At 47.8% G+C, this 26,115-nt stretch overlaps 1 protein-coding gene across 12 annotated transcripts in view; it reads right to left on the bottom strand.

Moving 5' to 3' along the window:
- The window catches only part of ABCA4 (ATP binding cassette subfamily A member 4), a 79,102-nt gene that overhangs the window by 34,944 nt on the left and 18,043 nt on the right, over positions 1 to 26,115 (bottom strand). For 11 of the 12 annotated variants that reach the window (XM_014583050.2, XM_014583048.2, XM_014583046.2 and 8 more), the window contains 13 exons: positions 25,119 to 25,293; positions 22,271 to 22,402; positions 17,901 to 18,040; positions 17,314 to 17,451; positions 16,081 to 16,274; positions 14,181 to 14,265; positions 10,683 to 10,888; positions 10,276 to 10,324; positions 9,828 to 9,830; positions 7,540 to 7,802; positions 6,748 to 6,872; positions 6,172 to 6,270; positions 5,242 to 5,428 (listed from right to left, as the gene is read on the bottom strand). In XM_014583050.2, the coding sequence (XP_014438536.1) occupies positions 5,242 to 5,428; positions 6,172 to 6,270; positions 6,748 to 6,872; positions 7,540 to 7,802; positions 9,828 to 9,830; positions 10,276 to 10,324; positions 10,683 to 10,888; positions 14,181 to 14,265; positions 16,081 to 16,274; positions 17,314 to 17,451; positions 17,901 to 18,040; positions 22,271 to 22,402; positions 25,119 to 25,293 (1,796 nt within the window). The remainder of the gene's footprint in view (positions 1 to 5,241; positions 5,429 to 6,171; positions 6,271 to 6,747; positions 6,873 to 7,539; positions 7,803 to 9,827; positions 9,831 to 10,275; positions 10,325 to 10,682; positions 10,889 to 14,180; positions 14,266 to 16,080; positions 16,275 to 17,313; positions 17,452 to 17,900; positions 18,041 to 22,270; positions 22,403 to 25,118; positions 25,294 to 26,115) is intronic. The other variant, XM_014583043.2, reaches the window with a different exon arrangement.

The following is a 26,115-nucleotide window of genomic DNA, read 5'->3' as shown; positions in this document are numbered from 1 at the left end:
GCATCAACCATGTGGAAGTTGCCTTTGATCTCTCTGTTTTTCTCCAATCCATTGACAAGGTACAGTAAACTCCAACACCAATCTCCAATGCACCGACATCTCTCCACCTCCAATACCACCACCTGGCCAAGCTAACACCTAGGCTTCCAGAATGGTCTCCCTGATTCCACCCTTGACTTTCCACATTCCATTCTCCATCCAGTAGCCACAGACAGCTTTAAAAATATAAATCTGGTAAGAACAGCTACTATACTTGATCTTAGACAGAGGATGGATAAACTGTGTACGTTAAAGCTGTAATTTTTTAACAAAAAGATGGCACAGTGTAAAAATAAAAATCATATTAAAAAGGCAAAAAAAATTTAAAAATAAAAAATGTAAATCTGAATACTTTAGTTGCCTTGCTTACCCCTCTCCAACAAACCCCAGGATCAAGTGCAAACCCATTAATTACTAAGGCTGGTGTATCCCTAAGCAATCTGGCTCCCTCTTTGAGCTCACCTGTGGCCACTTACCCCCTCGTCCCTTACCCATTCTTTCTGTTTGTCAATGGTACCTCGCATTCCTGATGAATCTTTGCACTCGGAGGGTCATGCTGCCTGGAAGCCTACCTGTGCCACTTCACATGGCTCAGTCTCTCTGTCATAACACACTGCTGCACTAATTCCCTGATGGAGCTGGTGGCTTGTTTTTATCTGATAGCCTCTCGAATGACATAATTTCTGTGCGAGCAAGGACGTTCCCCGACTATTGGCTATTGGGTCCCAGTGCCCAGACAAGTACCTGACAGGTAGTTGGCACGCCATTTGTGATGTGAATAAAATCATTTGAATAGTGCCTTGCCACTTATAAATCACTTTAAAAATCCATCTAGGACTGGAAGCTAGGGAAGAAACGATTTCGGAGAATTCAAGAGCACATGAGTCCGGCCACCAGGTGGCAATATTCTTTTACATTTGGAAACAGTGTTCGTTTCTCAGCTCATTTCACAGGTCAGTCATGAGCCTTGGGCGGAAGCATTTGCTGTGTTCAAAGTGCCACGGAAAAGTAGCCAAGGGGATTTGAGGTGGCATTAAACTGTCGTTAACACGTACCATTCTTTTAACTTTTATAAAGCTTCCCATGTGACTTTCCCTCTTTGGTGTATTTTTTCCTACCTTGTTCCTCTCTTTGCTAGCGGAGAACGAGCATCCACTGAACGCTTACCATGGGACAGGCACTGTGTTCCATGCACGGCCTACACGATCTCACTCAACCCTAAAATCGTCATAAGAGAAGACTTCTTCATTTAATTACAGATAGGGAAACTAAGGTTCAGACAAGCCGGCTGCTTCGCACTGGGTTACAGACCTCGGGGGACGCTGGCCTAGGCTCTGAACTGCATCTGTGAGGCTCCATAGCCCTCTGCTTCTCAAGCTGACAGCGGCATTGCTAAGCTCCTGTTGGAATCCAGGCTGGAGCAGTTGCTGATGCCTGGGAAAGTTTATGATCATTTGTTGTCTAAAAACTGTCAGATAAAATACTGCTACAAACTGATCTCATGCTTGCGGGAAGTCAGGCTTGGAGTGTTTCCACCCTAGGACCCGCTACCATTCAAAGAGGTAAGAGCAGGAAGGGCCCTAGCGACAATGGCATCCACTCCCTCCATTTCCCAGATGAGGACAGTTCCCTACCCCTGAGCCAGGCCCACCTCTCTCACTGGATGGGAGATTGCATTTGAGAAGTGGGGTGAGTGGGTGTGTGCATGTGAGAGAGAGGGAGGGAACAGAGCGCTTCCTGTGCAGATGTGTGACATGCGATTTTGCTCCAAAGAGAGGCATGAAGGATAGTGAGGAAGTGCAGAAGCAAGAGATAAGAACAGGAATTTGTCTCCCTTTCCTATAGCTCCTGTGGCCTATTTCATTCCCCCCAGGGTCCATGGACCAGTACGATTGAAGACAGGTTTCTAAGTCAGACAGGCAGTTTAGTGGTTGGAATTCATTTAGGAAGTAAGTCACCATGTACCTAGGCTTGTCCTCCCCTCACAGCCAAGAACTCACTGTACCTGATCAAAGCCTGATGAGGTCCTGACACTGGGTATATCTGAGCAGACGCACCCCCGGAGACCCGGGCACTTGACTGCGAACCAGAGCCAAGCAAAGCTTCCTGCTGGGGCACAGAGAACTGAGACAAGCCCCTGAGTCCTGATGTAAGGATGCCTATGAGCTGCAGAGACTGAGTTGTGACTCGAGGAGAATGTACTTACAGTGCTTGAGAAGTACACAGGTATATGCTTGAGAATAAGAAAAAGAGAAAGATCGGATGGTCTTTAACATAGACTCACTCACAAGCCAGTAACTGACAGGGGCTATGGCAAAATGGAGTTGTCCTCCATTATCTGCTCTTCCTTTCACCATGGTAATAACCAGTTTTGTTGGGTAGAAGGCTACCTAGAATAAAGATGATAGCCCCAATGTCCCTTAATGCTAGGTTCTGGCCAGTAGTAAATAAATGCTATGTGGACACTTTGGGAAACGCCCCACATTTGCACACTTTGCCCTCATTTTTAAATTCCTTCATCCATCTTCCATTCTGCTGCTGGGAAAGTTGATTCTGCTATCACAGCTCATGAGGTCAAGGCCTGTTTAGCACAGACTAACAACAGAGTAGAACATCGTGGACCCCATGCACACCACAGACTAGTAACAGAATAGAACGTGGACCCCACACACACCACAGACTAGTAACAGAATACAGCATCGTGGACCCCACACACACCACAGACTAGTAACAGAATACAACATCGTGGACCCCACACACACCACAGACTAGTAACACGATAGAACATCATGGCCACCACACACACCACAGACTAGTAACAGAATACAACATCGTGGACCCCACACACACCACAGACTAGCAACAGAATACAACATCGTGGACCCCACACACACCACAGACTAGCAACAGAATAGAACATTGTGGCCACCACACACACCACAGACTAGTAACGGAATACATCATCGTGGACCCCACACACACCACAGACTAGCAACAGAATAGAACGTGGACCCCACACACACCACAGACTAGCAACAGAATAGAACATTGTGGCCACCACACACACCACAGACTAGTAACAGAATAGAATATCGTGGACCCCACGCACACCACAGACTAGCAACAGGATAGAACATCGTGGCCACCACACATACCATAGACTAGTAACAGAATAGATCGTGGACCCCACACACACCACAGACTAACAACAGAATAGAACATCGTGGACCCCACACACACCACAAACTAGCAACAGGACAGAAGATCCTGGACCCCACACACATCACAGACTAGTAAAAGAATAGAACATCGTGGCCACCACACACACCACAGACTAGCAACAGAATACAACATCGTGGACCCCACACACACCACAGACTAGTAACACGATAGAACATCATGGCCACCACACACACCACAGACTAGTAACAGAATAGAACATCGTGGACCCCACCCACACCACAGACTAGCAACAGGATAGAACATCATGGCTCCCAAACACACCACAGACTAGTAACAGGACAGAAGATCATGGACCCCACACACACCACAGACTAGCAACAGAATAGAACATCATGGACCCCCACACACGCCACAGACTAGCAACAGAATAGAACATCATGGACCCCCACACACGCCACAGACTAGCAACAGAATAGAACATCATGGACCCCCACACACGCCACAGACTAGCAACAGAATAGAACATCATGGACCCCCACACACGCCACAGACTAGCAACAGAATAGAACATCATGGACCCACACACACACCACAGACTAGTAACAGAATAGAACATTGTGGACCCCACACACACCTACAGGAGGGAGAGACAAGTTGTATCCTGTTCATCCACTGTTAGTTTGGAGTTGTCATCCCTTGAGCTGAATCTACTCCTGAATAACACTTTTCTCACATTATTTCATTCAATCCTCATAATGATGCTATAAAATGTACCATTATCCCCTATTTATAGGCGAGGGACTTAAGGCTCAGGGAGCCCAAGAGACTAACCCCTGCCTTTCTGCCTCCTCTGCTTGTTCTCTTCCACTACCCCACACTGCCTCTTTGGGAATTGTGCGTTCTCTGGCAGATCCTGAGAGAGGGCTGTCTGAGGCTCTGCTCTGTGCACATCAGCTGGGAGGCCCATTCTCAAACCAAGACAAGTGAGACTGCCAGCCTCTTTCACTGTCTCTGGAATCTCCAGGAAAGGCTCGCTGTGAGCTCTTGCAGAGTTTAGAGCTCTGAGAAAGGATGCTTGCTGCTCAGAGCCAAGATCACTGACATCCCTGCAAAAGATTAGCTACTTCCCATGTGTGAGCGTGCACAGCACATGCCAAACTTCTTAATTAAAACTGTTAATAAGACTGCTAACAAGTTTGCATTTCAATGTACATGCATTTAGTAATGACCCAAGTGCCTCCAAATGGGAGATTTGTTACATAATTTAAAGTAAATTTGAACAGTGGAATTGGACGCAGGTATTCAAATGGTGTCAGTAGATATTTATTGACATGGATGTATATTCATGATATGTCATTAAGTGAAAAAAAAACAGATTTGGGGCTGGTTCCACAGCCTGGTGATTAGAGTGCCTAGATCTTACACGGCTGACCATGTGGTTTGAGTTTCAGCCCCAGTGGCATGAGAAACTTGCTGGGTGCATGTGAGTGTGCTGGAATCCGGAAAGGAGGGAGAGACGGAGAAGGCGTGACCATTCTCCATTGGGGGGTGTATGGAAGGGTTCTCCTCTCTCTGTTGAGTGCATGCACCCTCTAGCAAAAAAGAAAAAAAGAAAGAAAGAAGAAGCAGGTTTCAAAACAATATTTTGAAGATAATCCTGCTTGGCAAAAAATAAACAAATATTGGCGGTTATCGCCAAATGACGTTTCTTTTACTTTGACTTGTGTTTTCTAATTTTTCTATAATGAGCATGTATGACTCGCTTGATTTTTTAAGTATTTAACATGTTTTCTTACTAACTAGAACAGGAAGTGTTTGGTAGAAAACTAAGCTCTCAGTGTCTTCCTCCAGCTGACAGTGACAGGGCTTTCCCACAAGCCCCTCTGACAGGACCTAGGTTGTCATTCAGTCCCTCACTCAGCCGTCAGTCTAAAATGTTAGTTGGCTAGAGACTCAGGAGGGACCATGTGTTTCCCTAGTCCCTGTGGTTGCAGGCCAGTTCAGGGCACCCCTGGTTACCTGAGGGGGTGGGAGCCCTCCAGCACCTTCGGGGCACTCGGGCAGCATGGTGAGTTTCTCCCTGGTACTGCACCTGCAGGCCGGTGAGGGGTGCTCTGGCAGCCACTCCTGCTTCTGAAACAGGTGGGTGATGTTCGGGGACACTGCAGGAGTCTTCCAGGGGGTGGAATTGCCACAGGGGTACTCCCTTATGGAACACAAGAAAATATTCCACAGTCAGTTCTAAAATTGATTTGTAAAAAATCCCTAGAAATGAGAAACAGTGCCCAACCCTGTTCTTCTCGGCCTCTCCTCATCAGACCCATGCACTGTCCTCTTAGCCTCTTGAGGTTAGTTTCTGCTCAAGAAATACCAAGACTGTGAGTAGGTGGGGGCTCAGGGAATAGTTATCTGGTTTGTGAACTGTCTTATCTCCCTTTTTCTCCTAGTAGCTCTAGCTGTTGAGAGATAAAACCAATGAAAAAGGAAATTGAAATTAGTCTGCTTGGTTCTTATTGGTAACTTTGAAAAAGACTGGATGAGAGAAGAAGTTAAAATTATACTGAACTTTTAGGATTCCTGGTGGATTTTAACTGTCTCCTGTAATTCCCTTCTCTATACATTCAACAGTCACTGAGAGCTAGGCATACATATGATTGATGCCACCCGAAGTCCAAGTACACGGTGGGGGATCCCTAATCTCCCTCCCTCCTCTGTCCATAGGCCTTTCCAGTAAGTTATAGGGAATCCTACGTCAACGTAACATAGACGTGCAGGAGGGAGTGGATGCCCTGCACACACCCGGGGCAGCTGGGTGGGTGGTGGTTAGAGATACGGAAGTGACCCATGTAATACAGAGTAGGGGCTACGTGTCACCCTGCCATCCCAGACCCTTTCCCCACTCCCAGGCTCCCAGGCAACCGCTGGTGTTAGGGCTGCACGGGGACTTACGGAAGCCACTCTTCCTTCAGGCAGCGGTTGCCAAAGCCTGGCTTGTTCAGGAGGACATCCGCCAGCAGTTCGAGATGCTCACTGTTCGAGTCATCCATGCTAGATGGAGTGAGAGGGTCTTACCAGGTGGACACTTGACTGGGACGGAATGGACAAAAGCAGCCGACATGCAATTCAAAGTGTTTATGGAGCGGTTACTGTTGGGCTGGGCATGTACGCGAGGCACTGAAAGCTGCCCTAGGAGGTGGGAGGCCTGTTGGGAGTTGGGTAGGCTGCCTGAACACACCCAGTGGTCTGATGGCATGTTGTATATGCCTCAGAAAGAGGGCGAGCCACCCACCCACCCTGGCTTTACATTCTTTCCTTGCTCCCCTCCCCAAACAGTTCAAGCAGTCCACTTGATCACCCTCCGGGAAGTGGCAGGTACCCTGACTTCCCTTCTGAGGCCAGTCCCAGAACTCCTCTATGCTGGTAAAGGTCTCGGGGAATGGGACAATCAGAGCCCTACCAACCAGGTGGCCAGGAGCCGCACACCCATGCAGGTGAAGGGGAGCCTCTGGGTTTGAGTCTGCGCACCTGTAGAAGGTATACTGCTGCCCATACATCCAAGGGTGAAGGGTCAAGGCAGGATATTCACCAAAAGGAGGGACAACGATGGAAAGCATGAGAGCCAAAAACACAAAGGAAGCCGGGAGCACAATCTGTGGGAGAATCAATATGGAAAGTGGCTATGCTGTGTGAGGGTTAAACACGCACGAATGAATGCATGTGCATGTATGTGCACATGCCCACACGCACGCAGGCACTCACACTCGATCTTTCAAATGTTTACCATGCAATCTTATAGCCGGGCAAAGGTCAGGCTTCCAAGGGAGCGTTATAGGTAGGGTGTGCAAAGACAAGATGAGCAGAGAACAGAAAGTTCTGGTAGCCCCCGGGGCATCTAAAGATAGGCCAGTGTTCAGCCGCAGGTTAAAGGGTGGTTCAAAGAGCAAAGAGCAAGTCACTTACTCACTGCTCTTCGAATCAGTGTTTCTTTTTCTGAGTAAAAACATTACAAGAGAAGAGGGCAGTAATCTTGATACATAGGACCATTGCAAAAATGATGAAAACATGACTTTAACCTTCACTGTAGAAATAAAGCCAAGATTAACATAATCACTGTTATTCTATTTTCTCTGCTAACTGAGGGCCAATACTTACAAAGAAGTCCTGTGTTACCCAGAACTAAAATAAGGTTTGGCAAGGAGGAAACAAAGCTGACAGAACCCAGATGCGCAGAATGGTCTAGAGAGGACGGACAGGCCAGGAGAGGCACAAGAGGCCGTGGGAGGAGCGACAGAGCACCACGGAAGACTGGCCTGGTACCTGGGCCAGGAAGTCCTTACGACTGCGGAGGGTGTGGTGGAACCGCTTGACCAGCAGCGCCTGCACGTGCTGCAGTAAGAGTTGTGTTCCCGTGTTGAGCTGGGTGCGGGGGTCCTCTGGCCCTGTGGGAGGCTGACCCTCCGGGGGAGCAGCTGCTGCTGCAGAACAGACGTTGGAGTCCTGCGAAGTCTGTTTGGCCTCCTCACTGGGACTCAAGCAAGGCTGTCGGAGGCTGAGGTTTTCTTTTTTCTGCTGAGTGCCACCTGGTTTGTGAGATTGAATTAATAAGAAATTCTGCAAATAAAACTCCATAAGGTCTGGAGCTCGTTTACCATTTTTCTTAATTAGCAACAAAATGTCAGGCCAAGTTGGTTAATAATCAGAAAATGTATTTTCCAGTGTAAACTGTGTTTAGAATCACCTGAAATTGCTTAAAATTTATCTGTTAACATTAAAGAGAATAAAATAACTCTATATGCATTGACGTAGTGAGGAGTCCAGGTGATATAACTCAGTAAAACATGAAACTAAACCAAACATGAGGGCCATAGCAACATGTGCACTAACATCACGTTCATGTTAGAAAGGTCATATATCACATACAAAGAAAAATGAGAGCTTATGTACACACACAAGAAACTGCAGAAAAATGAGAGCTTATGTACACACACAAGAGACTGCCAAGTAGGGGCCAGCGGGTGGTGTGGTGGTTACGGGTGCTGAACTCCCACATGGCCAACCGCAGTTTGAGTCCCAGACCTGGCGACTTGCTTTCTTATTTTCCCTCTCTTGCTCTCACTCTGTCCCTGTCTGGTCAAATTAAAATAAATAAATAAATAAATAAAATTAAATAAAATAATTCTCAAAAAAGAAAGAAAGAAACTTCAAAGCACTAGAAGAATGCCACCCTCCAGCTGACTACAGAGACCCCCACTGGGGAGGGGGTGTTGGACAGGAGTAGTGGTGAAATAGGAAGGGGGATTTAAGACTTTGTGTATTATGTGAGCTTTTAAACAACAAAATACATTTAAAATTTTTTTAACTTAAAAATTAAAAATCAGAGTCAATTTGGTACTTTCTGAATTCTTTTTTTTTTATTTTGCCAGAGGGCACATGCATTCAATGGAGAGAGACAGAGAGGTAGAGAGAGCAAGAGAGAACATGAGAGGGTGCCCCCATTGGGAATGGTCATGCTGCAATCTATTCTCTCCCATTTTCCCTTCTTTTTAGGATCTTGGGCACACCTGTACATGTGCCTGGCATGTTTCTCAAGCTGCCAGGCAGGTCTGGGACTTGACCCAAGCAGTTGGCCATGTGGGATACAGCTGCCTCAACCACCATGCTACAGGCTTTCCCTCTTTCTGAATTCTTCGAGGTCATGAAAAGTGGTAAAAAGACTCATGAACAAGGAGCCAGGAGACCTGGGCTTGAATCCTGTCTCTTACAGGATGCATACAGTTAGGCAAGTGACTCAACCTGCCTGAATCAGTTTTCTCATCTGTGAAATGAACGAACACATTGCAGGATTGTTTTGACAATTAAATAAGATAACATATGTGGAGATGCTTTGTAAGTTCTTGCAAGCATTTGAAACAGGGAAGTCACAGTTTGCTGTTAGTGGTTAAAGCTCATTTGCAGTCTATCTATGGCTGGACACCAGAGAAAGCCTAAAGGATGCTAGTTGATCCCCAGTTCCTTTCTTAACCCTCCTCAAGGCCCTCAGGACAAAGGCAGCTAGCTGTAAGGGAGCTGGGTCAGCTTAGTCATCCTTTTATCTAACGTTCATAGAAACCTACAATGCTCTAGCCTGGGGATGTACAGGTCCTGGTGACGGGTAGCACCGACCCCAGCCCTGGCTCTCAGAATAGGGTAGAAGTTCCGCAGGCCAGCTGGCTGCCCTGTCGGAGGCCCCACTCTCCAGCCTTCTCTTCCTGTTCTGGGCTCAGCTTGGATGTCTGCTATGGTAGGCTCCCTGCTGCCTCTCCCCTTTGCTGGTTTGACCTCACCTCTTTCCTCTGAGCTTTACTCTCTCCCTGATGGCCCCATCCAGGTGGAAGTCCACTGTCCAGGCCAGAGCCAAGGACTACTCCACAAAGCTGGGTTGTCCCTGCCTTTCTGCAAATCTGTAGTCATCCCTGGTTGTTAGTCACCACCTAAGAAGTGGCACCTATCTGTGCCATGCAACATGTGGTCCCAGTGGACAGCTACAGGTTCCTTCAGACTTTGGAGACAAGATCAGAGTATGTCATCCTCTAAAACTGAGTTCAATCGAAACAAATGCACTTCACCATCTGAAAAACAGGACACAGGGAGAGTGTGGAATTGAGGATTCTAGATTTGAGAGTTAAAACCAGACAGTAAGACCCGGAAGCCTGTGGGACTTTAGTCAAGTCATGCAACCTCTATGAGCTTAGTTTCCCCTGGAGGGGCAGTTTCCCGCCCTCCCTGCCTCCTGACAGGGTCAGGAGAGATAGGGGTGAGAAGTCTGGGGATGAAGCTGCCAACCTGGTCTCCATGAGAACCCTGATTCATCTAGAGTGTCCCTACTCGAACCAGAGCAGTCTGTCATTCCTTTGTCCCTCAAAGGCACCAAGAATCCAAATGACTATTATCTGGGAGTCAGATACTGTGGAGGAATATTTGCCTACTTGGCTGTTTCATGGCCTTTTCCTTAGACTTTCAAGAGAAAGCTGGGAGTAGGAGCGTAGGAAGGAGCTACATGCTCCAGCGCCATACCAGCTAATAGGGGTCCAGAATCGGAATCCTCTGTGACCTTCAGAAAGATCTGCCAAAAAGGAGAAAAGAAAGAATGTGGTTTAGCATTTCCCCATCAGAAAAGTCTAACCTGAGCTCCATTTTGTTGGGCATTGCTTCATAATGGGAAGAAAATATGTTATGACTCTTTAAGAACATAGTCTTCTGTAAATACAAAAATGTAAGCACATGGTGACCACAACTATGTAAAGTATGTATGCATATGGACAAAGGCAGGTGGAAGTAAGCCAAAAATGAAGAGAGCTGCTATGCTTGGGTGGAGGAATTATAGCTTTTGGCTTTTACAAAACTTCACTGTGGTGTTAGATTTTTGCAAAGAACTGCCTCTTCTGGCACCTGACAGAACCCAGCTGGAATCTCTGCTTTACCTCTTCCAGGGGAGTGTCAGAAATCCCGAAACTGCTGAGCCCCAGGTCAGGCAGCGTGTCCTCCAGCTCTCTGAAAAGGCTGGCATACGATCTCTGCTTGAAATTCTTATTTGGAAGAAGGAAGATAAGTTCTTGACCAATGCATTCCACCAGCTTTGCCTCTGGCACGTGGTGACGAACCACGTCTGTGAGCTCGTTCACATCCCCTAGGACAAGAAAAAACGACTGAGGCCCACTCATACTTTCCAGAACCTGGGAGACTGTTGGGTGGCCTCGGTTTCCAACTTCCGTCTACCTTCCATGGGAGGAAAGGGCATTTTGTCACTCAGCAGTGACTTTTTGAAAGAGCAACACTCATCGAGTCTGTTTTTAGCTGAATTTGTCCCGTGATGGCCACTGAGAGGGAGGAGGAGATGGAAGCAAAAGTTCTTCCTTGCTGGCTAGCCGTGCGACCTAGGGGAGGTCATGTGACTCCTCTGCAGTTTCCTCTTTCATCCAATCCAATGTGGGCAGGAGATACCTAAGTTCCTCTATGAGAAGGGAGAAATATCAGTACCTACTCTGCTGTTGCTTGCGAGGCCTGAGCGAGTTAATATACACAGAGCCCTGGTAAGTGCGGGCCCACGGGTGAGTGTGCGTCACAACCGCTACGGTGACCATCATCTCAGGTAAGAAAGGGTTTTGTCATGGTTGCTGCTCATTCTCACTCACCACAGGTGTGACGGAAGTCAAAGTAGCATCATTTTCTGGTCTGGCCCAAGCTATAGGGGATTCGCCCAAGATGCTTACCTGAAACTGGTGACCGAGCTGAGTGAGCGGTCCCCTTCCTCAATCACACACCCACGTCTGACCTAACGGTGTGGAAAACCATGGCACTTTACCTGGGATTGCACCAGTTTCCTCAAACAAAACTCAACACCCTGTTCCCAGGAAGTGGCAAAGGGCGTTGAAGAGCCATAGAGAGGCCAGTGGCTGGAGGGTGCGGTAAGCAGCATGAGTATGAGCCAGAGACAGGTATCAAGTATTTACCTGACACCCTTGTCCAGTCAGAACTGAATTTTATGTGCAAACATGTTACTTTAACATTTAAAAACTTACTTTACAAACGTCAAAGCGTGGATTCGAAGAGACACTTCCGGGCACATGATTGCAAGAGGCAGGTCAAAGGGAAAGGGGTTCTGGGAATGCACAGCCCCTTGGAAAGCAGTTCTCTTAGAGAGAGTCAGGCTTCCCAGTGAGTTCTTTTCTTTCTTTGTTTTAAAAATGACCCATGCGGAGGGATTTCGTGGCTTGCAGCCAACGTCCTTTTGCTTAGCTGGACTGGAAGGCTTGTTCTATGACAACCCTGCACATAGACGGGGTTGTCTGTCATTCTGGGATGACTTCATGCAGGGGCTGGCGAGTTCTTTACTTGAGGATGTAGCTCTGCCCTCATAGTTCTCTAGGGGTCACGGCCATTGTTCTAGTAGGAAGGAAACTGAACCGAAGCTGCTGGATTCCCAGGAATTGTGTCTTAGATGTGTCAGCCTTTCCCAAAGTAGCCCTGTAGGTTGGCAGGCTCTCAGCGTCTGGCAGCGAGGCCTGCTGGTATGTGTGGGGTAGGTGGGTGTGTGAGTGAGTGAAAATCCTCGGCGTGGTTAACTGGAGGTTAACATGATCTTCTGTTCCTTATTTGGGGCATAACTACTTACTGTACTTCCCACCATTCCCAGGATCTCTATGCTATACAAAGAAAATCTTTATTTAGAAATGAAATCATATTTTTTTAAAAAATATAATCCCAGCCAAGTGGCCTTGTTTCCAACTTGATTTTGGTGGAGCTAACTAAACATATTAGTATTGATTATTTTTTTTTTAAGTCTAAATTTCTTGGCCAAGATTCTTTCTAGTATAAGAGGAGTCTTTAGAAAGCCAGGGGTGACCCACGGCAGGGCAGCCTAGCCAAAAAACACAGAGATCTCACCCTAAAAAGGTATCTCTGGACACCCCCAAGTCTGTTAGTGTAGAGAGGCTGGGAGAATGAAAACTGATGCTACAACTCTGGACACTTTCCCTCGAGTTTTAACCAGAGAATGTAACTTTTGTCTAGTTGTCTCGTTTTACCAGGACTCAGTAAATTTTTCAGATTTAGAAAAAAAAAAAAGTGTGCTAAATAGGAAATTCCTCTTCTTCGATAAGCAGGTGTGTCTGTCCTGCACTCATCTGGCTTGTACCTAAGTGTGGCTTTGCTCTGACTTAGGACTTACAGCACATGTGGGGTCCACCTGCAGACACCTCTACTAGTGATATGGGTGGTGCTCATGGAGAGTGGGAAGAAGTGCTGGCACGAACCTGGATCCCTGAGCTCCGATCCTACCGGGTGAATGATTGTTTCTATAGTAATAGCTTCTCTACTGCATCTCCCTGGAGGTGGGGATGCCCTTGAGAGCGCCCGTGCACTGAACAATTGGACAGCTAAGGGAAGAGTTAGCAGATAACAGGAGCGTGTGACATTACCCCACTCGCAGTCCCCACGTACAACCTCTGACTCTCAGTTTTCCCTAAGAGCTGTGTGTGTAGACAAGGTTCCACCAGAGGGTGCCATGTGCACTTTCAGAAGCATCTCTGTCTAGACACTAACTAATGTCACACTAACTAATATCACAGGAGGACCCTAGGAATAAATGGAAGTTTAATATGTTTAAGGGCACAGAGTGGACAAAGACCAGATTCTCATTAAAGGGAGAGGGTGCTTAGTGACGTGACTTTTTCTTTTCTTTTTTTTTTTTAGAAAAAGAGATTTTTGCTATAAAACATGTGTACTCACTCATTTTCCTCCATTCTCCTCTCAGGATCTTGGGCATACATGCACACATACCCGGCGTGAAGGGGACGTGAATTGCAGTTGACTACATGGGCGTCCAACAACGTAATCATTACGCCATCTGCTGGCCCCTAGGTGCAAGACTTTTAAAATCCCTTTGGGAAGGACCAGCAGATGGTGTAATGGCTGTGTTGCCAGACTCCCATGTAGTTGATTGCAGTTCAGGTCCTGGACTCACACTGGGGATGCGTGTGTGTGTGCGTGCGTGCCCAAGATCCCAAGAGGAGAATGGAAGAGAAGGATTTGCGCCATGGCCATCCCTTCTAGGGGGGTGATTTCTCGCTTTCTGTCTCTCTGACGAGTGCATGCTCCCTATAGCAAAAATTTCTCTCTCTCTCTCTCTCTCTCTCTCTTTTTTAAAATCCCTTTGGGAATAGAAGAAAGAGGAAGAGGAGAGAGAAGCTCAAGGATAAAGATGAGCCATTGCAGGACCTTGAGCCTGAGAAGTACAGAGTGCTCTCTTTGCTCCCTTTAAAATACATCACACTAGGACATGCCCAACAATAGTTTCATTTATCACTAGAATTCAGGACTCATTAGGGAATATGAATGTTGGTACAGAAAAAGAAATCCCAACTAATTCTGGGAGATGGTCACCACGCAGGAACCGAGGAGTGGCCTGCCCCAGTCCTTACCGTCCAAGACTTGCTCTGTAGTTATCTCATCGACACAGGCTGGACACCTGCTGGAGAAGCCCTTCGACGCACAGCTGCAAGTTTCCTACGACAGATGCATGGGAAAGGCTGACAAGAGACATGCCATGCCAGTGATGGCATCTCCCTGAGGCCGACTCCTGCTTTGTTTCTCGCCGCCAAGTTGGTCAACACAGTCACTGTTTAATCTGTTCATTCATCTGAGCACGTCGAGGGTGTGGCCAGTTGGTACTATCCTGAAGAATGTGTATCAGGTGCACAGAGAAGCAGACCCTCAAAGGACCCCTCTGGCTTGTCATTCATCAGGTGACGGCGGTGGGTCCTGCCTGTGCGGGAAGTGCCACTCCTCCTTCCCTGTGCACACACCGGGCCGCGGACAGGACACTTAAACCAGAGGCACAAGTAAGGCTACATCATAACCATGATGATTTGAATGTGAGCAGTGCCTGCTCTCAGGGAGCCCAGAGCACATTCGTTATATATACTTATTTCTTTTATAAATTTTTTTATTATTATTTTTTGGAGAGGTTTTTTGCTATAGGGCATGTGTGCTCGCCTGAAAGACAGAGACAGAGAGACAGAAAGCAAGAAATCACCCACCAGGGCGGATGGCCCCACCACAATCCCTTCTCCTCCATTCTCCTCTTGGGATCTTGGGCACACATGCACACACGTTCAGCATGAGTTTAAGTCACCGGGTCCAGGACTCAAACCGTGAACGACTACATGGGAGTCCAGTGACATAGCCATTATGCTAACTGCTGGTCCTACACATTCGTAATACTTTATCTCATTTATCTTCACGTCCCTAAGAAGCAGAGGAGGGGAGGAAAACAAGGAGTTAAGTAATGTGCCTGGAGGACATGGCTCATCCACACTGCAGCTCGGACCTGGACCTGGGTCTCCTGACATGCTGAGGTGGTCTCTCCTGAGATTTTTTTTGGCTTTGAGTATGCTTAGATTATGGTTTGCAAGGAGGCTTTTTCTTAGCTTTCATTTATCACTAAAATTCAAGTTTAATAAGGGAATATAAATGTTGATATAAAAAAAAAAAGAAAGAAAGGTTTAACAACTACTCTTAAAATATTCTGACTTTGGGCCGGCCCTGTAGCCTGGAGGGTAAAGGGAGCCAGATCCTACATAGCCAACCACAATTCAAATACCAGCCCTGGTGGCTTGAAAAACACACTGGTGTGTGTGTGTGTGTGTGTGTGTGTGCGTGTGAGTGTGTGTGTGTGTGTGTGTGTGTGTGCGTGTGAGTGTGTGTGTGTGTGTGTGTGTGTGTGTATCCCAAATCCCAAAAGATGGAGAAATGGAGGAGGAGAAATAGCAGTGTGACCATGCCCCATTGGGAGGTGATTTCTCCCTGGCTGTCTCTGGTCAGTAAATGTGCCCTCTAGCAAAACAAACAAACAAAACAAAATCTAACCGTACAGAATAAGATTATAATTACTACGTTACACTAAACCACGTGCGTAGTTTGGGATACTGGCATGTAATCACTCAGATCATTTCAAACTAGTTGTTTTGTTTTGGGTAAAGCATCTGTTAGGAGGTCAGAACATGCTCATCATGTGGTGGTTAAGGGCGCTCGACTCCCACACGGTTAGCTGCAGTTCGAGTCCCAGGCTTGGTGGCTTGCTTTCTCACCCCCCGCCCCCAATTCTGTCCTTCTCTGGTAAAATTTAAATAAATAAATAAACAAATAAAGTTAAATAAAATAATTCCTTTAAAAAAAAAAAAGAAATTTCCTACAGAAGGTCCTAGCAACAAGGAAGTGTGTTCTGGCACCTAGAACTTGACTGGGGAGGAAAGTCCAGAGTGGCAGCCCCACGCTTGCTCCTTCTCCCCAGGACGGCTCCCTCCCTGCGCAGACACATACCTCACAGCCGTCTCTTTGGCTCTGGAAGTTTTTCATCTTGCGCACTAAAGTTAGGTAGAAGCCTGTGCCAAAGCAATTCTTCAGGAACAGCGGGGTGCCCGAGCAGTAGAGCTTCCCCTGGGAAATGATGGCGATGCGGTCTCCCAGAATGTCAGCCTCATCCATGTGGTGTGTGGACATGATGATGGTCCTGCCTGCAAGGGCGGGCCAGGGGTCACCAGGCAGGGCCTGGGCGTGGTTAGTGGAGGATGGATAGCAACCTCCTGGTTATAGGATCCCAACAACTGGGAGTTAATAAACACACACACACACTCACACAGGCACACGTGCACACACACACACACACACACACACACACACACACACACACACATGGGGCTAACCCTGTAGCAAATTCCAGGATATTAGGATAACACAATTAATATTTCAGAGCATCCCACATACCGAGAGCATCGCCACACACAGACCTATTGGTCAGGCATGGGTCTGACGAGTAAGTCACCATCCACAGGGCACATTCGTTCTCATCAGGCATCATCTACTAGGCTCCATACTCCCCATCTCTGGCCCATTACACTTTGTGTTTGCAGTCTTTGTAAAGAACATGCACACATTCTCCCCCCCCCAACACACACACACACACACACACACACACACACGGACTGGAGATATTGTTAGCAGAACCAAACAAAGCAAAACATCAGCACTAGTGAGGATTCCAGAATGCCAAACCATCAGAGAAAGGCTTGAGGAAATACCGGGTGACTGGGGGGAGCTGGATCTGAGCTGGCAGGTGTCGTGACAGAGAACAAGACATTTGCCCCTACAGCAGTCCTCTGTGGCCCTGAGCACCGAGTTCATACCCTCACACCTGGCCCTGAGTGGTCATCAACAGCTAAGGCGCTTCCTGGGATGTTTATAGGTGACTTGGGCTCCCTTAGTCAAGGGGAAATTTCACCTGGAGCTGTACCCATTAATCCTGACAGAAGGGCTGCAGGTTGAGAGAACTTTCTAGAATAGCTTGGAAAGTGGGCTGCTCCATCAGTGATTCCCTGGTTGTATTTGTGTAAAATCCTCAGGAAGTTTTAACAGGAACTTAGATTCGCTGTTAAGCCACCTGAGTATAATTACAGCTGTTATTATATTATTCCCTTGTCAAACACCAGGTGTCAGAGGTGGGGGGCCACAGGAAAGGCCTCAGTAAGGGCACTGGGCACTGGGGGTGGCCATTACCTGAGCGGTACTTCAGAAGGAGGTCCCAGATCGAGCGCCTTGAGTATGGGTCCACTCCGGAGGTGGGCTCATCCAGAACAACCACCTTGGCGTCTCCCACAAAGGCGATGGCAACAGACAACTTCCTCTGCATGCCACCTAGAGGCACGGGAGGTGGGGGGTGGAGGTCACAGGAGGGACCGACGAGGAAAGAGAAAGGCCCAGGGCTGGCGGCATGAAGGGAGCCCTTGAATCTGGCAGCAGTTTGAAGCTGCCTCCTTAGATCTTCATACAACACTCAAAACCCTGGTCACGTACAGGCCCTTTAACAAAGAGCAGGTAACCCCTGCCTCCTAGGAGCCAGTCATTTGAAGACTGTCCTCACTCTTAGTTCAAACACATGAACGGCAGAATGAATAAAGCCCAGGCTGCTGCGATGCTGCGTTCCATGTGGAGAATGGCCCAGAGGTGGACTGCTTTCAGATTCTCAGGACATCTCCCCAGCACTTCCAGCTCTTGGGGGGCTCTCCTATTATACAGCGCCCCCACCCCGCTCCCATTTTCCAGATTCGCCGTCGGGAGCCCCGTCTTTTTCCAATACCAGGCACCTGATAGATCCTGAGCCTCTTCGTTCCTCTTGTGGTGGAGGCCTGTGTCCTCTAACATGGTCTCCATCTCCAGCTGGGCCTCACCCCAGGACTTCCCCTTCAGCTGGGCATAGAACAGGATGTGTTCAGCCACCGTGAGGCTATGGGGACAGGACAACGAGACAGGCAATGGGGGATCGACAAGCCCCTTCCTGGCAGTTTATCTTACGGAGAGAATTAAAGGTAAACACAAAAATTTAGCAATCCAGGCATTCCTCATGGTGTTGTTTGAGATTCAAAAACAAAACAAACAGACTCCACCTACATATCTAACAAGAAAGGATGGCTTAAATAGTTTATTCATTCAGGAACCAGCAGATGGTATAATGGTTTCGTTGCTGGACTCCTACGTGGTTGATCACAGTTCGAGTCCCAGACCCAGCAACTTAAAACTCACACATGCGCATGCGTGCCCAAGATCCCAAGAGGAGAATGGAGAAGGGATTGTGGCTTGGCCATCCTCCCTGGGGGGGGGTGATTTCTTGCTTTCTGTCGCTGTTTCTCTAGCGAGCGCCTGTGACCTATAGCAAAAATCTCTCTTAAAAAAAAAAATCTTTCAGGGGAACCAGCAGTTAGAGTAATGGCTATGTCGCTGGACTCCCACGTAGTTGACCGCGGTTCGTGTCCTGGACCCGGTGGCTTAAAACTCACGCCGGGCGCGTGTGCGTGTGTGCCCAAGATCCCGAGAGGAGAATGGAGGAGAAGGGATTGCGGCGCGACCATCCCCCCTGGGGGGTGATTTCTCGCTTTCTGTCTCTATGTCTCTGTCTGTCTGGCAAGCGCACGCGCCCTACAGCGAAAATCTCTCAAAAAAAAAAAAATCTTTCATTCAATGGAATAGTATGCTAATATTAACATTATTTTATAGAAGAAGATATAATGCCATGAAAAGATGTTCATGATACCTTCAGTTAGAAAAAGCCATCACATTAAAATAAAATGGCAGGTTGGAATATTGTATGCATAGTTTCATTCTCCTTTGTATAGTCTGTATGAACATCTATACAAGTATAGGAGAAAACTAAAAAACTAAATACAAGGAGTGGTTTTCTCTGGGGAGAGAAATTAAGGTGACTTATTTTCTTCTTTCTGTTTATACTTCCTTCCTTCCTCCCACCCTCCCTTCCTTCCTTTTCTTCTGCCTTCCTTCTTTGCTCAATGACCACATTTAGCATCTTAAATAATAAATAGAAGATACTTTAACTGGAAAAACAAAAAAGGCAACTGAAAAGCACCCTGAAAATTTGGTCTTCAGTGTCTTGGTTTAAAAGGAAAGAGGACCAGGCGAGGCATAGCAGTGATGCAACCAGCCCCACATGGGGAAGGCTCTCATGCCAGGACCTCCCTGAGCACACGGCACACACACATGCCCTGATCCGGGCTGCCTGACAATGGAGCGGATCACGGCTTGAGCACCTCATCGTGGGCACCTATTTGTCTGCCTCTCTCTGAAAAAATAAACCTAAAAGACAATTTCATAAGTGATAAACATATGGCAATATTGTTGTTTTTTAAAACAGAGACACGGCAGCCCTCCTCTCTTTGGTCCTTAAGAAGAATGTTTCAGGGCTGAGCAAGGGGCCCATGGTCGGTCACTCTGTCAGAGAAGAGGTGGTGTCACTTTTCTGAGGGGGCAGACCTCAGCTCAGAGCACCAGAGGCACAGTCCTGTATCCCAAGGGACCATTTCCACCTTGCAAGTGGGACAAGAGACCTCAAACACAGGGAAACTAAACAAGAGTATCGCCACCTATGCCCAGACCTGGCATCCTTGAGCTGGGCTCTAGAGAACATGTGTGTTGGGAAAAAAAAAAAAAAATTAATAAGGGACCAGCAGACGGCATAATGGCTATGTTGCTGGACTCCCATTGAGTCAATCGTGGTTTGAGTCCCAGACCCGGTGGCTTAAACTCACGCCAGGCACGTGTTCGTGTGTGCCCAAGATCCCAAGAGGAGGATGGAGGAGAAGGGATTGCAGTGTGGCCATCCCCTCTGGGGGTGATTTCTCGCCTTCTATCTCTCTGTTTCTCTCTGTCTTTCTGGCGAGCACACGTGCCCTAGAGCAAAAACCTCTCTCAAAAAAGAAAAGAAAGAACATGTGTGTTGAGAGGCAGAGGTGAGGCCAGGGCATGGGGGTGGGGCTGGTGTCTCCATTGCTGTTTTACTTACTGGTGGAACAGGATGTTGTACTGTGGACACATGCCGAGGCTCTGCCGGATCGCGTCCAGGCTGGTTTCAATGTCCTTTCCCCCAATGAGCACAGTCCCCGATGTTGGTGGCAACAGCCCTGTCAGGATAGACCTGCAACCACAGGAGAGGAGGCCTTTGAGAAGGACCTTGAGAGGCAGCACCCACACCAGGACCAGAGAGGACTCTCCCTGTGGTTACTGCCAGGGCCCTGGATCGAACTCGAATCGTTATTAGCTGTGGCACCAATAGTCCCCCGTAGAATGTTTAGTACCAGGCCCTCACACAGAGGATCACATCTGCCTTTTTTCTTTGTTTCTACTTATTTCTTAGTGCCCCCAGGCCTGCAGTAATGGGCTTCTGGGATTCTCGGTCAAGAGCGCTCACTTGGAGACACGGGTATCCCAACCAGCCCTCACAGTGCCTGGTGCCAGAGGGGCTCTCTTCAAGGTGTTCAGGGGGCCAGCAGGTGGCATGGTGGCTCAGGTGCTGGACTCTCACGTGGCCGACTGCAGTTTGAGTCCCGAACCTGGCAGCTTGAAGATCACTCTGGGCTTGTGTGTGTGCATGCACGTGTGTGCATGAGTGCCCAAAATCTCAGACAGAGAATGGAGAAGGGATTGCGGTGTGGCCATCCTCCTTGAGGGAAGCAGTGATTTCTCACTTTACCTCTCATTGTCTTTCTCTGTCTCTCTGTCTCTCTGGCAAACACACATACCCTATGATGAAAAACTAAAAACAAAGAAACAAAAAGGTGTTCAGGGCGGGGCTCCATGCTTTGCCTGCCGGGTGAGCAGCAGATATTAAAAATCTGGGTGTTGCCATTACCACACCCATAGTGAGGTCCTGATGGGGAGAAGCCCAGGCATTTGTAGCAGTCAAAGTACAGCTAGTGGCTAACGGGTGGAGGCCAGGTGGGGGGCTTACCAACAATATCATCTTTGGATCCAAAACATTAAAAGCCCAAAAGCAGTATTTTTTTTTTTATTTTGTTTTGTTTTTCATTTGTGTGTGTGTGTGTGTTAAACAGAAAACAATGACTCCCACCCCTTTGGGTTGTTGCGAGGATTAAGTGAGTTAATACATGTAATGCCCTTAGAATAGCGCCAGCATAAAATAAAACTAAACGTTAATGTTATTCAACATCGTGCTATAACCCCACTCCCTGCCCCCCGCCCCCGAAGCTGCCTTTCGCCAATGGCTGAAGTAACGTGTTTGCCTCTGAAGAGCCCTGGGACCGTGCGTGGAGCTCTCTGACCTTATTAGTGAACAAGGAGAGAAAGCAAATCGTTGTAGACATCACACCGGCCCTGTCCCTGCCTTCTGACGTAATCTCGGGCTCTCTGAACTTGGATTTAGGAGCTGAAATCTTCTAATCTTCCCTCTGATCAACCACTAGAGGGAAACAGAACCAAACCTAGAAGAAAATCAGCAATGTTTTAGTCAAAAGTCATAAAATTCTATTTCACCAAATCAGTCTCATGTACTTTATCTTCTGTGGTTGTTCGATTTTCCTGATTAAATCCTGGTTTGTAATATTCAACTCCAAACTTGTCCCTATGATTAAGTTGGCCATTTTCTTAGTTTTTGAACACTTATTTCAGTGTGGCTGTATTTAATTTCCCTGATATAGTACTCCCTTGAGAATTTTTTGGAGATCTGGTCTGGTGCTGATAAATTCTTTCAAGTTTTGTTTATCTGAGAATGTTCTTGTCTTTTCCTCCCACATGAAGGATAATCTTGCCAAGTACACTATTCTTGGTTGAAATTGCTTTTCCTTTAAACTTTGAATGTATTTAGATGGGACCAGCAGACGGCATAATGGCTATGTTGCTGGACTCCCATTGAGTCAATCGTGGTTTGAGTCCCAGACCCGGTGGCTTAAACTCACGCCAGGCACGTGTTCGTGTGTGCCCAAGATCCCAAGAGGAGGATGGAGGAGAAGGGATTGCAGTGTGGCCATCCCCTCTGGGGGTGATTTCTCGCCTTCTATCTCTCTGTTTCTCTCTGTCTTTCTGGCGAGCACACGTGCCCTAGAGCAAAAACCTCTCTCAAAAAAGAAAAGAAAGAACATGTGTGTTGAGAGGCAGAGGTGAGGCCAGGGCATGGGGGTGGGGCTGGTGTCTCCATTGCTGTTTTACTTACTGGTGGAACAGGATGTTGTACTGTGGACACATGCCGAGGCTCTGCCGGATCGCGTCCAGGCTGGTTTCAATGTCCTTTCCCCCAATGAGCACAGTCCCCGATGTTGGTGGCAACAGCCCTGTCAGGATAGACCTGCAACCACAGGAGAGGAGGCCTTTGAGAAGGACCTTGAGAGGCAGCACCCACACCAGGACCAGAGAGGACTCTCCCTGTGGTTACTGCCAGGGCCCTGGATCGAACTCGAATCGTTATTAGCTGTGGCACCAATAGTCCCCCGTAGAATGTTTAGTACCAGGCCCTCACACAGAGGATCACATCTGCCTTTTTTCTTTGTTTCTACTTATTTCTTAGTGCCCCCAGGCCTGCAGTAATGGGCTTCTGGGATTCTCGGTCAAGAGCGCTCACTTGGAGACACGGGTATCCCAACCAGCCCTCACAGTGCCTGGTGCCAGAGGGGCTCTCTTCAAGGTGTTCAGGGGGCCAGCAGGTGGCATGGTGGCTCAGGTGCTGGACTCTCACGTGGCCGACTGCAGTTTGAGTCCCGAACCTGGCAGCTTGAAGATCACTCTGGGCTTGTGTGTGTGCATGCACGTGTGTGCATGAGTGCCCAAAATCTCAGACAGAGAATGGAGAAGGGATTGCGGTGTGGCCATCCTCCTTGAGGGAAGCAGTGATTTCTCACTTTACCTCTCATTGTCTTTCTCTGTCTCTCTGTCTCTCTGGCAAACACACATACCCTATGATGAAAAACTAAAAACAAAGAAACAAAAAGGTGTTCAGGGCGGGGCTCCATGCTTTGCCTGCCGGGTGAGCAGCAGATATTAAAAATCTGGGTGTTGCCATTACCACACCCATAGTGAGGTCCTGATGGGGAGAAGCCCAGGCATTTGTAGCAGTCAAAGTACAGCTAGTGGCTAACGGGTGGAGGCCAGGTGGGGGGCTTACCAACAATATCATCTTTGGATCCAAAACATTAAAAGCCCAAAAGCAGTATTTTTTTTTTTATTTTGTTTTGTTTTTCATTTGTGTGTGTGTGTGTGTTAAACAGAAAACAATGACTCCCACCCCTTTGGGTTGTTGCGAGGATTAAGTGAGTTAATACATGTAATGCCCTTAGAATAGCGCCAGCATAAAATAAAACTAAACGTTAATGTTATTCAACATCGTGCTATAACCCCACTCCCTGCCCCCCGCCCCCGAAGCTGCCTTTCGCCAATGGCTGAAGTAACGTGTTTGCCTCTGAAGAGCCCTGGGACCGTGCGTGGAGCTCTCTGACCTTATTAGTGAACAAGGAGAGAAAGCAAATCGTTGTAGACATCACACCGGCCCTGTCCCTGCCTTCTGACGTAATCTCGGGCTCTCTGAACTTGGATTTAGGAGCTGAAATCTTCTAATCTTCCCTCTGATCAACCACTAGAGGGAAACAGAACCAAACCTAATGGCACCAGCCCCACATTCCATTCACACTGAACCACCCTAGAGAACATTCCAGGGCAGGGTGTACACACTGCTGTTCCTTCCTGGGGCTCTGCAAGAAACCAAGAGAGTAAGAGATCGGATCACAGGAGTTCACTGTCCCCTGAGAGATCTGCATCTGCTACTCCTTGGGTTCTTCTCTCAGCAGATGGCGCTCAGGCCCCTCGGAGAAGTGAGGGAGTCTCCTGAGGTGAAAGGTCCACACAGAGCCTTTGGTCGTCCCTAAACTTGGCATTCAGTCACGAGGCTGTTAGCCCACAGGCCCTTCTCGAGACTGCATCCTTTTTTTACGTTCTCCAAGGTCCCTTGTTGACGTTGAAGCCTGCCTAATTATTGATAGAAACAGGAATGCTCCTGGAATGTAAATAGTACTCTCCGACCCTGTGCATGTGAGGATGAGGATCATGACTTTATCACCATGGACAACGGTGATGCCGGAGAGGTTGAGGGGGGGATAAAGGCCTCAGCGTGTTAGAAACAAGAGGCAGTTGTGGTGTGCTGGGAGGACCTGGCTCTTGCCCTGCTAACCCACTACAACTCGGCCTCGGGAAAGTCACTTCAACTCTCTCTCTTTCTTTTTTGAGAGGTTTTTGTTATAGGGTGCATGAGCTCCCTGGAGAGACAGAGAGACAGAAAGCAAGAACTCACCCTCCAGGGGGCATGGGTACACTGCAGTCCCTTCTCCTTCATTCTACTCATGGGATTTTTGGGCACACACACATGTGTGCCTAGAGTGAGTTTCTTTTTTTTTGGGGGGGGGGAGGTTGCTATAGGGTGCATGTGCTCACCAGAGAGACAGAGAGAGAGAAAGCGAGAAATCACCCCCCAGGGGGGATGGCCACACCGCAATCCCTTCTCCTCCATTCTCCTCTTGGGATCTTGGGCACACATGCACACACACCCTGCGTGAGTTTAATCCACTGGGTCTGGGACTCGAACCAGGGTTGACTACATGGGACTTCAGCAACATAGCCATTACACTAACTGCTGGTCCCCCTTGTGTGTGTCAAACCTTCAGGTTGAGGACTCAAACAGCAGTCAACTACTTGGGAGTCCAGCACCTTAACCACAGCACCACCTGATGGCCCCACACTTCAACTCTTTTAATGTCCACTTCTCTGGCACACAAATGGGTCAATAAACTTAGGCCACCTCTCTCTTGAGTTTCTTTGGCGAGTCCCATAAAACAACATATGTAAGCGAGCTTTGAGTACTGCAACACACTTCGTAAATTCTTGTATACCACAAATATAGAGTACAATTTTGCCACTGAAGTTAGTGGGAAAAAGGAGATAGCCACTAGTGGGGAAAGAACAATGCCAGGGAATGCCGGGACAGCATGGCAATCCAGCCTCTTTGCCAGAAAACTCACAAGGTAGTGGTTTTCCCTGCTCCATTGTGACCAAGGAATGCGGTGATCTGGTTCTCATAGAAGGTAATGTTAAGACGGTCCACAGCTGGCCGACCATACGGCTCAAAACTCTTTACCAGATTCTTCACACATACTCCAGGAACCAATCCTGGAAGCTCACGTTCAAAGAAGGATTCTTGGAGGAAAAAATTAACATGATGTAAATACAATGCCTCCCAGTACGCTTTCTCAAGGCTCTTTCTTCAGGCCTTCGTCTTCTGTCTATAAAGTCACCTACCACATGGCTTCAGCCATGACCATTGTAAGGAAGACTGCAGAGTAATAATGGTGAAAACAGTATCAAAGAGTTTTAGTTAGCACTTAGTATATGCCAGGCACTGTTTCAAGTGCTTTATTTATTTATTGTATCCTTTGGATGGCCCCATGGATAGATATACCCATTTTTATATTTCTATAGGTGAGGAGTGGAGAAATCCAGTGTCTATCAAAGTCCCATAGCTCATGAATGGCAGAATTAAGATTCAAACCCAGGACTATGCTCACCATAGTGCCTCACTGTCTACACAGAGATACTAAGCTCAGTCAGCCCCAGGCCCTTGATTTCAATAGCTTACTGATCATTTCCTCACGGATTCCTGACAGCAGCTTAGGCTCCTCATCTTCTTCCCCAAACCACACTTTCCTCTAGACTCACCCATGTCTACTCCTTGGACCCACCTCCTAGACATCTCAGCTCAAATCTGGTTGAACATTGACTAAAGCTGACCTCTTGCTCCTTAGACAGCCAGAGCTTTCCAGTTACCTGGGTAGGACGGTTGACTCTTCCTTGTCACTGTCTCTCATACCCTGCCCCTCCCTGCACTCTCACACTGCTGCAGGGCAGGCCTGGAGGTTACATGGTCACCACTTCTCCCTGACCCCCAGCCTCTCTCTGCTTCAGTTCACCCTCTGTGAGACAACTTTATCATTGTGTGGTATTGTAACAATAACGACAACA

Source organism: Tupaia chinensis, unplaced genomic scaffold (genome assembly GCF_000334495.1).
Source record: "Tupaia chinensis unplaced genomic scaffold, TupChi_1.0 Scaffold144016_1, whole genome shotgun sequence".
Lineage (NCBI taxonomy): Eukaryota > Metazoa > Chordata > Mammalia > Scandentia > Tupaiidae > Tupaia > Tupaia belangeri.
The sequence above is the reverse complement of the archived record's forward strand: the minus strand, read 5'-3'. Positions and strand labels throughout refer to the sequence as shown.